This window comes from Neovison vison, chromosome 4 (genome assembly GCF_020171115.1).
Source record: "Neovison vison isolate M4711 chromosome 4, ASM_NN_V1, whole genome shotgun sequence".
In the NCBI taxonomy this organism is placed as follows: Eukaryota; Metazoa; Chordata; class Mammalia; order Carnivora; family Mustelidae; genus Neogale; species Neogale vison.
The window spans coordinates 219,457,654-219,469,802 of NC_058094.1; the positions used below are offsets into that span (position 1 = coordinate 219,457,654).

Genomic DNA, 12,149 nt, shown 5'->3' on the forward strand with positions numbered 1-12,149 from the left:
TGGACTTTCAAAAATTTTCCTTTTTAAAGTCTCAGAGGCAGGAGTCAAATCTAGGGCGCTAGGTCTCTGAAATCAACATTTCCCTAAAATTTTACGGTGTTTCACCAATTAGATATAGGAGACCACTGTGTCTTCCATCTCGGGACCGGCAGAGCTGTGGTGGGCAGGTCGCACATCATGGGGTGGGGTTACCATAGCTATTGCCTGCCCACTTCTAGAACCAGCTTCAGGCCAGAGAGTATGAGTCTGTCCCACCAGGTTCCATTAGGGTGGGGCCAGGTATCCTCCAATACAGGAGCTAAGGGACCGAGGGGTTTCCAGTCTCTCAGAGGATTCAGCCAAGGAAACAGGAGCCCTCTGGGAATCTCAAGGAAATGGGAGTTAATACAGGAACTAGTGCTTCTAAACCATTGGACATTCTGGAGGAGGGAGGGTCTGAGGAGGCTGCAGCTCTCTCTTACTTCTAGCACTTTCCATCGGAAAAGCTGAAATTGCTGGGGCACCTGGGTGGCTCAGGGGGTTAAGCCTCTGCCTTCGGCTCAGGTCATGATCTCAGGGTCCTGGGATCAAACCCCGCATCGGGCTCTCTGCTCAGCAGGGAGTCTGCTTCCCCTTCTCTTTCTGCCTGCCTCTCTGCCTACTTGTGATCTCTCTCTGTGTCAAATAAATAAATAAATAAATCTTAAAGAAAAGAAAAGAAAAGCTGAAATTGCTACTTCTGGCCAGGCCAGTAACTGCAGAAAACAGCAGAGAGCCCACAGCTAGTAAACGTGTGGCATAACCATTTTCAGGTGGCAGGTATAAGCTTATTAGCGATCACACAGGGTTTTAATTCTATTCCTTTTCTGTGAACTTATAGAAAATTCCCTTATTTATTGCTCATTTTCCTGGTGCTATATACTTAAGCACACTATTTCGATTAATTTTCTCGAGCCCCAGGTGGGCTAGAACATTTTATCCACACTGTAGGTGAAAGGGCCAGTTGTTACCAGGTAAGGGAGTGGCTGGGGAGGCACAGCTCACAGATACCAGACTGGAGCTCAAACCTAGGCCACGCCAACCTAACTGCTACCCCCATTCTGCATTTGGGGAGAGGGAGACATCTTCACAATTGGAACACTGACCAAAAGTGCCTTCCAGAGATGCTGGCCCCGACACAGTCATTTGCACAGGGAGGTGACTCGCTGAAGGAGACTTTCGAGATTTCCATCTGTTCGTACTCTGACCTGCCTTGGACTGGTGACCTGGAAAAATATTTGGCTGGGTTTTTCCACTTGTAAACTGAGGCCAATAGTATGTGTCTTGCGGAGATTTTATGCAAGAAAAATAAAACAAATTGCCTAACACAAGAAATCTTTAGTTCCCTTGTAACTCCAATAAATCTCTGGTCTAGCACAATTGTTTACTGGGGGCAATTCTGGGATCAAAGGCAGGCACGGATTACTTTGGCCTGACTCACCTGTGTGCCAGACACGAAGTCATCTGAAATGTAAATACAGTCATCTGGTAATGTATTATGTGAAATTAACTGCAAGCAGTTGCCTCTTATGGGAATGAGAAAATGAGGCCTGTGACAGCTCTCTCTGTTTGATATTAAGCCTGATATGCAAGAAGGTGTGGTGCTTCCAGAACATTGTGGTTTTGGTGTGGTTGGTGATCACACAAAAGATCTGATAAAGGAAAGTACAGTTTTATTCAAAAGAGTCCTTCACGGTGGAGCTCTAGGACCTTCTGTCCCGCCTCTGATTGCACCCTCCAGTGCTGTGGATGCTATGTTCCTGCAAGTCTGCCTCCAGCGTGCCCCATATGCATGCCTGGATGCCCAGGCTTTCTGCCCCAGGGCCGTCTGTGACATCACAGGTCTAGCTGCAGGCGTGCTAATGCTCCTGGCAGGACAGGAGCCAAGAGAGGAAACCTCCAGTGTCTGCATTCAGGGGGACAATTCGAGGAGGCGTTTCATGGGCTTCGCAGAAGGTCCCAGTAGAATCCGTCTCCTGATGCCTCGACATATCTTCAATATTGCTGCTTCATCCTGGTTCTCTCCTTCCCGGTTTCATCCTCCCTGCTTTCTGATAGCAATGGAAGAAGGCCATTGGAAGACCCTTCCCTTTAGAAGAGACCACCTTTTTTTTTTTTTCATTGATATCTCCATCCAACTTCCCAATGTCTTATAATAACATATATGAACAAATCTTTTCCCAGTTCATTTTGGTTTATTTTGAATTCCCAGCAGGCTCACATGGGTGCCTGCTCCCTTAATGTTCCAAAGCTATTTGTAACGGAACAGATTAGGGTTATGTTTACAGGAGTAGAGTCTGCCTGGGTTTTCCTCATTAATGCAATAATCACTTACTGAATACATGTGCAGAGCAGATCCAGGTTTTATGGAGCCTAAACCTTATAAATTTTACGGTGCTCTTTGAAAAAGACATAGAAAAATTTTCTCTTTAAGTCTTGGAAATGTCCTATGTGAATGAGAAGGGCTCGAAGTTATTCTTCATTGACTTTATGGCCAACACACCCTTCACTGTTCACTATGTGTAAGAAGTGTTCCAGGTGTTTGGGAAACACCAGTGCAAAAAAAGCAAAACAAAACAAAACAAAAAATAAAGCTTCAAGATGAGGTCTATATTTCTAGCAAATTTTGTGAAAAATTTGTGACTCGATAATTAATTTAAAAATAAATTTATAGAGAAATATTCCTGGTAAATGCTTATCTCTCGAAAAAAATTAAGCATCCTTGAGGATACTGGTCCTCTGGGTAGATCATACTTCATTATGAGAACAATCCTCAGACCTTTGAGATCCCATATACCCTACCCCAAAGAATATGAGTCCTTGCTGAAAATCTCCCCCCTTTTTTTGCATCAACCCAGCCATGGGAAGTAGACTTCTTTGCTATGTGATTCTTAGTTCTCTTGGAACTGAGTGAGTCCTGGGCACAAGGGGAGAGTCCTTCCTGGGTTTACCTAGGTCCCTGGGTTCACACAGCCTTTTTGTGTGGCACTCCTTGTGTCTGATTTCTGATTCCGTGTCCTTTCTCACTGTTGTGTGATTGTAGGAATTACCCATGAAGAGTATGTCAAGAATGCAGCCACCGAAATAGAGAAGCCTCACACTGAGATATGACCTAAATAGGAAATAACAATGTGTACTGATATTGATGAGCTGTAAGTTTGACACCAGAGCAAATGTATGGTTCAATCAATATTCACCCATCTGGTGGGTGCAAGACCTTCCGAATGGAGACAAAACAATTCCTTGTGGCCCTGGGGTCCTCAGACATGTGAACCTGTGGTTGACTATCTCATCTATGTCGCTAATGAGCTTCCTCTTTTCTCATGGAAAGCGGAGTCATAGAACAAATGTGGCCTGGTGTCTGTAGCCTCGTCTGAAGCAAAGGGAACGATCTGACTCATGGGAGCATGAAGACCTGAGTGCAGATGGCAGGGCTCCCGTCACTCGGGGCATTGTGAGGCAACATAAAATAATTCTTCAAATTCCAATGACCTTGACCTTGAGACTTTGAAAACTTTCTGGACATGGTTATTTTAAACAAGAAAATCACTATGGGCTGAACATCCAATTATCCAGAGTTAAGGCAAAGAGAAAAACTAAAAAGTATTTGGAGGCAAATTTTGAACAGAAAAGTCACCAAAGAACCAGGACCGTCATAATAATATTTCTTAGTCTACAGAAATATTATGAAAAAATTGTAACAGTATGTAAATAAAGAATTTTATCATAAGTCATAGAGGAATAAGTTTTCTTGATACAAGGTAGAGGAGAAGTATATTTACCTATAAGTGTTCTTCAGAAAGTAAACTAACAAGTTCTCCCCCTTCTGAGACACTCAACTTTGTGTATATTAATGATTTGCTCCTGTGGGGAAGGGGTGTGGCAGGTTAGCTCTGCAGCTCAAGCATTCGTCAAGGAGAGTGATGTCACTGAGTGACTGGGTGCCCAAGTTCTATTTCCCCTAAACAAAACTAGAAGACATAAGATTCTGCCCTTCCCCGGAAATGGTCACCAGGCTCTTCTGTGTGGCTCTTTGTCTCCTGTGGGTAGGTAAGTGCAGGCGGGCTTCCTTCCCTGGAATTCCCAAGACCACAACACAAACCTTCCTCCCAAGATGACAACATTAGTCTCTGTCACTCTCTGTTACAGGACACATGGATGCTGGGATCACCCAGAGTCCAAGAAACGAGATCGCGAGGACAGGAAAGAATGTGACTCTGAGATGTTACCAGACAGAGAACTATGACTATATGTACTGGTATCGACAAGACCTGGGACATGGACTGAGGCTGATCTATTATTCAATCAATACTGGCAGCACTGAAAAAGGAGAAGTCTCCGATGGGTACAATATCTCCAGACCAAATACAGAGGAGTTCCACCTCATACTGCCTTCTGTTACCTCCTCCCAGACATCTGTGTACTTCTGTGCCAACAGTTACCCCACAGCGCTGCACAGCTGCCTCCTCTTTGCACATAAATGTAGTTGGACTGAGTCACCCTGAACTGAGCCCCAAGAAGGCCCTGCCTCCAGAGGAGTCACTGCTCTTGCCAGCATGGGAGCCTTAGGACAGTTGGCAATACAACACTTGGGGTTGAAGTCCGTCTCTATGCCAGTCCCAACCCTGACTGGACATCACCCCAACATCCTTAGCCTGCCAGTTCTCTCTTCTGCTGGTCTCTCTTTCCACTCACAGAAAGGAAAATGCATCTTTAGTTGAGATACATGAAGAGTCCCTTGGTAATCTCAAAGCCCCCACATTCTTCTACCGCATCTGGGTTTCAGTGACTCCTTTAATCCTTTCCATGGCCTCTTCTACCCTTCACCTTGCAAGTCATAGACCTTCACTTGCATGGTCTGTACTCCCGGCTGCCTTTCTTCTATGAGGCAATAATACTGCAAGGTCCTGTAATGTTTGCACCCGCCTACCCCTTGTCTCTCCACCATCACCCTGCACAGCCTGCCCAGCTCTTCCTGTCCCAGACACAGTCACACACATTCAGTTATTGCCTTGTATAACCCATGTTCTTTTCCTCCTTTGGAATCTTTTTTTTACAGGCTATTTCTTCACTAAACATATGCCCCTCCCTCTTACTTCTGGAACTCTACTTCATCCCTCATATGAAAATCTATTTCAGGACTACTTTTAATTATGAAAAGTAAAACTTAAATTTTACTAGAAGAAATTAAGAGAACTATTCTTAGACGTTTATTTGAGGAAGGATTCTTTTTTTTTTTTTTAAGTGGAGACCCAGAAGAACACAAACCACAAAGAAAACTATAATTTCGGTTGCATGAAACTCTTCTCTATCAAAACACATCATAAAAGTGAAAAGGTAAGCCACAGACTGGGAAAAGACATGAGGGGTGCAAAGCCGTGATGAAGATTTGGTGTGAAAGACACCATTCCTGCTCACCAAATCCTCATGGCTGCTCCGCAATTCCCAGCCTCTCTTGCGGACCTATGACCTAAATTCTGCACAATGGGAAGTGTGTAAAAATGACCTAAGTCAATTCTAAGCCTTGCCTTTTAGAATATCCTATGGCACCGTGTTGGGGGTCCCCAAGTATACACCCACATTTGGAGATTCGCTGAAAGGATTCCTGGGAGACACATCTAATTGTAGTCAGAGCCAAGAGGTGTCAGTGACCCAGTAATTCTTCAGTGGCGGATCACAAGGGGAAAAGGCACAGGTGGAGTCTGAAGGAATCCACAGGCAATGACCTTATGCTCTCCTCCTCCTTGCAGGGGTCACACACAGCTCACATTCCCCCAGCGACCAAATGGCAGCAACATGAGTATGGTGTTTCTGTCACAGGAGCCTCTTAGCGACTTAATGGCCAAGTTTTTATTGGGGGCTTTTCACATGGGCACCCACTGCCCACCACATACTAAAAATGTAGTCTCCCAGAAGAAAATCTGGTGTTCAGCATAAACTATGCGTTTGCACGAATAGTCTAGGCAAAGTGAACCATCCTGCTTAGTTGGGAAAAGTTGGTATAGGCACAGATAACTTTACCAGCCAAGTCCCCAGATGGTAGCCAGTGGCCCATCTTGCAAGCAGTCTTTCTGAGCACAACATTCTCAGGCTGTGTTAACTGCTTTCTGTGCATATACCTTTTAACTCTCTCTCCTGTGCTGTGATAAACCAGGCATGCACAAGCTATAAATTGCTAAATTAGAATATGGGATCAGCCTGACTCACTGGGTGGTAATTTGGTGGACAACCACTGAAGAAAACTGTTCATGCCACATTATGCTCTGGGGTCCTGAGAATAGAACTCTATAGAGTTAAACTCCTGAGATTTTAGGATCTGTTTGGTTTTCTGTAGCATAGCGGACATTGTCTAATGGTATCCAGAAGGAATAAAGAATTCTTATTACTTAATAAGAAAGAACACCCAATAAAAATGGCAATACTTAATCTAGGTAATTCACGTGAGAGTAAACACGAATTACCACTAGTTATGTGGATAGATTCTCAGCTGAAATAAGTTATGACTTCAAAATTACCAGGCTGAAACATTTTCACCTCTCCTATCATAAGGCTTTAGTAATGTCTAATCTAGTTTTTGTCTGCATGAATTTGCCACGTAGAAACACTATATTCTTCCTTTTGTGTCTGGCTCTCTCTCTCTTTTTTTTTTTTCTTCTTTTTTACTGAACGTAACACTTTCAAAGTTCATTCATGTTGTAGCCTGGATCAGAACTTCATTCCTTGTTATGGCCAAATAATATCCCATCGTATAGGCAGATTGCATTTGTATATCCATTCATCAGTCAATGGGCATTTGGAATTTTTCCACCTTTTGACTTATATGAATAATTCTGCAATGAACATTGGCCTACAAGTATCTGTTTGAGTTCCTGTTTTCGCTTCTTTGGGGCATATACCTAGAGGTGGAATTGCTGGGTCATATGGCAGTTCTATGTTTAACTTTTTGAGGAACTGTCAAGCTGTTTTTCTCAGAAGCTGCACTGTTTTACATTCTCATCTGCAATGTAGAAGGGTTCCAATTTCCCTACATCCTCACCAACACTTGCTTTTCTCCTCTTTTTCTCCCTTCCCCTCCCCCCTCCTCCTCCTCCTCCCTCTGTAGTCATCCTAGTTAACCAGGAAGTAGAACCTCACTGTCGTTTTGATTTGCATTTCCCTAATGACTAGTGGTGGTATCTTCTCATGTGCTTATTGGCCATTTATAAATCTTCTTTGGAAGTATATTGTCTTTTTTGTCTGGTTGTCTTTCAGAGTTTCTGTCTGTCTTTATATTTAATCATGTTACTGTGATAAGGCTCAGTGAGATTGAGGATGAAGTTTGCTTGGGAGATTTGTGGCTGGTAATGTCTTCAGTGCATGTTGTACTTCTGAAACATTTGTAATGTACTATAGAAGACACAAATGAGTAATTCACTGATACTATGGGGTACAAGGAGTCCTAATAAGAGAAGAGAGGTATAATAATAATTTTTAAAAAGGAAAGACGAGGAAGGAATCTGTTCTGATTTGAATTGAAGGTATCAATATGATCTTATGATTTTAAAGATGATATAGTTCCTAATTCTATCCATGGAAGGGTCTAGGAAGCAATTCAAAAGCCAACTAGTTTTATTTTCCTTATAAGGTGTGCTTCCAGTACCAACGAACAAATCCATTGCAGAGTATTTGATTTGATTTGATTTATTCCTCTATAGAAGGAAAAGGGCAGAAATTGCTTCTTCCAGATCCAGGGCAGAGAAAATACTAGGAGCATCATCTACACATTCTCTATAAGATATTTAACTTATAATAATGCAAGAATTATGATTATGGGCCATTTAACCAGTCACCTGGCCTGACCTCTTCAAAAAATCAAAGTCATGAGAACCATTATAGATAAGTTGATGACAGAGATGCCTATTTTAAAAGTGACTGACAACCAAAGAGACCTAACAACCAAGTTGATCAACCACATGAGCTTTGATTTTGTCCCAGAGAAAAAGTCGAAATCTATAAAGGACACTTTTAGGACAGCTGGAGGAAGCTGAATCTGAAATATATATTAGATAATAATATTGTTTTGATTGGAATGCTGACATTTGTGATTATGTAGGAGAATGTCCTCTTTTTAAGGAGAGATCAACTGAATTATCAAGGATAAAATGTTTCTGAAGTTAAAGGTAAAATGTATACAAAGAGATAAAGCAAATGTTACAAAATGTCAGCAATTGGGGGACAGATGTACAATTTGTTATTCTGTCCCTTTTACTATTCTTTCAGCTTTCCCATAAGTGAAAAGTGGAAGGAAAAAGCGTAAGATCCCATAATGTTGACATTATTTCAGTGTGATGGTGGTATTTACTGTATTGATTTTAATCTCTGAGATATTCTATAGTTACCATGAGATATATGTAGAAGAGAAGATCTCTTGCAGCCCTATAGTATATTTTCCCCATAAGACACAGGCTAAGATTGAAAAGATGTTCCAAAAGACAAGACAGTTCAGAGTTTGAAGACAAAACAGCTCTGTATTTCTGAGATGAGCACAAAATTTAACTAGCAGTGAATGCCAAGAGACCTTTCAGCAAATGTATAGGAAAATTTTCTCTGTGTCAAGAGAGTTGGAACATCCTGAAGGTTAGTAAAAAACTCACAACGTGGCAAATTGACTTGACTATAAACAGAGGAAAACAAGTGTGTCCCCAAGTTTTGGTTGAACAGCATACATCTGCCTCGTGAGAAGACAAGAGCATCAGATGAAGCTGGGAAGATCTACCCTCATGAGCACTGTCCCTCACAAACTCTGTCCCTTACAAGCTCTGTCCTTTACAAGCTCTGTCCCTTACAAGCTCTGTCCCTCATGAAAACTGTCCCCTCACTAGCAGTGTCCCTCATGAACACTGTCCGTCACAAGCACTGTCCCACCCCAAACACTGTCCTTCGTGAGCACTGTGCTTATGAGCTCTGTCCAATACTAACCTGTTTTTTTTTATCCTCAATTCACTGATGATTCTAAATTCTTTTTTTTAAAGATTTTATTTATTTATTTGACAGATGGAGATCACAAGTAGGCAGAGAGACAGGCAGAGAGAGAGAGAAGAGGAAGCAGGCTCCCTGTGAAGCAGACAGCCTGATGTGGGGCTCGATCCCAGGACTCTGGGATCATGACCTGAGCCGAAGGCAAAGGCTTTAACCCACTGAGCCACCCAGGTGCCCCTCAATTCACTGATGATTCTAAGGAGGTGGTGTAGAAGTTACATGAGGCTCCCGGAGCCATGGATGAAGGGCCTCAGCCCAGTGACCCTGAACCATTGGCCATCAGAATGCACATCAAGTGTTGAGGGGAGAAGAAGGTGCTTTTGAAGTGGGGCTTAGTGCTGCCTGAGAAATTAAGGAAAGAAAAATATAGCTTCATCCAAAAGCTAGCTGGTTTGCAGATGGGAGTAGCCAGTGGCATGTGAGGTGTTTAAATAGACACCTTACTTCCTTCATTGGTACAGGTGTCTTCTGCTCAGCAATGAAACCTGAACAGTAATAAATCACTGAGTAATAAATCACTCCCAGGGTCAGGAGCCAGCCAGAATACTCAGAAACCCATGCAAATGGAGAACAGCTGCCTTGGGAGAGCATCAGAGAAGATTTAGATATGCTCCTACACCCCAAACCCAACCCAATCTAGTTGCGTGTCTCAGACACTATACAGGTTGATATAAGGGGAATGTAGGACAAGAGAGTAGATAATTCCAGACCTTGTCTAGGCATGTCTCAAGTTGCTGGCAGTTACACTGCAAGTATCTTTGACAAAGGTCAGATTTTCCAGAGCTCCAGCCTCCCCTCTTTGAGCAGCAAAATGCCTCACTTGGACCCTGATATGGCTTTTGTCATGGTCATAGATTTCATCAGCTGGGCTGCCCAGGAGGCAGGTGAGGCCTGGGAATATATGGGGAGTGTCTTTCCTGGAACTGGCAAGCCTCCATTTCAGGCACACTGTTTGTATCCTGATAGGCCCTTTCGCACCTCCCCAGTCTCCAACCACAAGTGACAATGCTCTTGTCACTCAGCAGCTTTAACCCCTGGTCATGGGTCAGAATAAGTAGTGACATCTTGGTATGAAGAAACTTTCCATGTTGGAGTTATTAACTGGTGCCAACATAAGTTGGGCTCAGACCAACTGCTTTTATACTCAATGAGAGAAAAAGTTATGAGGGAAACAGGTGCTTCTGGTAATTCTCCATCTCTGGGTCTTCACTTGATAACCCTGACAGGTAAAGCCCTACGTTTTTGAGACTCAGCCTGAATATATCTGAGCACATGGGTATACTGTTCCCACCTCTCTGGTCACAGGTTTTCTCATTTTGCTCCTTCATACCAAGTAGCAGGACATCCTGCAATCCTCAATCCCTTCCTAGCTCACCACTCAGACCAGGGAAGGAAGTGTATTTGTAACGAGTGTTGCTCCATTTAAAAGAAGAAGAAAGAGGAGGGGGAGGAGGAGGAGAAGAAGGAGAAGAAGAAAAACAAGGGGGAGGAGGAAAAGAAGAAGAAGGAGGAGAAGGAGAAGGAAGAAGAAGAAAAGAAGAAGGAGAAGGAGAACAAGGAGGAGGAGGAGAATGGGGAGGAGGAGGTGAGGAAGGAGGAGGAGGAGGAGAGGAAAGGAAGATACTAACCACTGAATTCAGTTGTAAGTTAAGCTGGAAGGTTTTTTTTTTTTTTTTTTTTTTAAGATTCCAGAAGTTCTGTTCTATTTTGTATTTATTGTTACTGTATCCACTCTGGTATTTTCAGGAATTAGAGTTTTCCAGCTTCCCCGGATAAAATTCAAGATACTACATTGATGAAAGAGATGTACAGGGAGTCCCATGAGGAAGACCTTGGTACATAAAGCACTGTGGAGATTGGGGCAAGCAAGGAGGAATCTAGGCTTTGATCTTTAGATGGAATAAAAGCTTCCACCTTCATCTGCACTCAGGGTACCTTTATCCCTTTACCTTTGAGTGAGTCTCTTGGTTCCATGTGCTTCCAGGATAACGCTGTAGCAATTTCCCTAGCCTCTGTCCTATCTAAGCTCGTGTGACAGAAAGGAAGAAGAGCCTGGTGAAAGAAAACTATCCAGAGAGAAGAATGATTCCAAAAAATACAAAGAGGTTATGATGTTATAGTTCACATGCGAGTTGTGTTTGATACATCCCAGTGGAAACATCCGGCAGAATTAGAAGGTGGTGGGAAATGTAGAGATTGGTCAATCCCGTTGCTCGCCCCCTGGAACAGAGTGTGAAGACACTCAGACGGACGTGTACACAGTCTACAGATATGATAAATAACCTTCTAGATAGGGTATAGTTTATAACCCTTGGTTTCTAAGTCTGTTGCCATTTGTGGAAACAGTCTTGTCACAACAGGAGCTGCTTCCTGGGGACAAAGGAACGCCATTCTCCTCTGCTCATGTTCCCAAGGACCCTGACCTGGTAAACCTCCCATTCCTGTCCTGACCCTTCCCTGGGCACAGGCCTCCTGCACTGAGTTGCTTTCTGTCTTCTGAGAGGATGGTTGACTCTTTAGAACACTAAGACCTCTCTGCATTTTATCTTTCCAGTGATTATTCCATTCTTCAACTATTTTTTTTCCATTTTCAAATTCTGTCTCCTCACAGACCTCGTAGAAGGTGGAGTCACTCAGTTTCCCGTACATAAGATCACAGAAAAAAACAGGTGTGATCCTATTTCTGTCCACAGAACCCTTCACTAGTACGGACAGATCTCGGACAGGGCCTGGAGCTTCTGATTCCGTTTGAGAACGAGGCCACATTAGATATTCACAGCTGGCTCAGAACCGATCTTTTTTTTTTTTTTTTTTTTTTAAAGATTTTTTTATTTTATTTATTTTGAGAGAGAGAGACAGTGAGAGAGAGCACGAGCGAGGAGAAGGTCAGAGAGCGAAGCAGACTCCCCATGGAGCTGGGAGCCCGATGTGGGACTCGATCCCGGGACTCCAGGATCACGCCCTGAGCCGAAGGCAGTCGTCCAACCAACTGCGCCACCCAGGCGTCCCCAGAACCGATCTTCTGCAGAGAGACCCAAAGGAGCAGACTCTACTCTCAAGGGCTAGCCTGCTGAGTTGGGGATTCGGTTTTGTATTTCTGTGCCAGCAACTAG

General features: G+C 43.3%; 1 pseudogene and 1 gene segment (V, D, J or C); both read left to right on the forward strand.

Annotated features, from left to right (window-relative positions):
* Positions 1-2,878: 2,878 nt before the first annotated feature.
* Positions 2,879-4,523, forward strand: LOC122905461. The segment is given in 3 exon segments: positions 2,879-2,928; positions 3,986-4,068; positions 4,168-4,523. Coding segments are annotated over 3 exon segments (489 nt in total).
* A 5,234-nt stretch (positions 4,524-9,757) lies between these two features.
* Positions 9,758-12,149, forward strand: LOC122905462 (annotated as a pseudogene).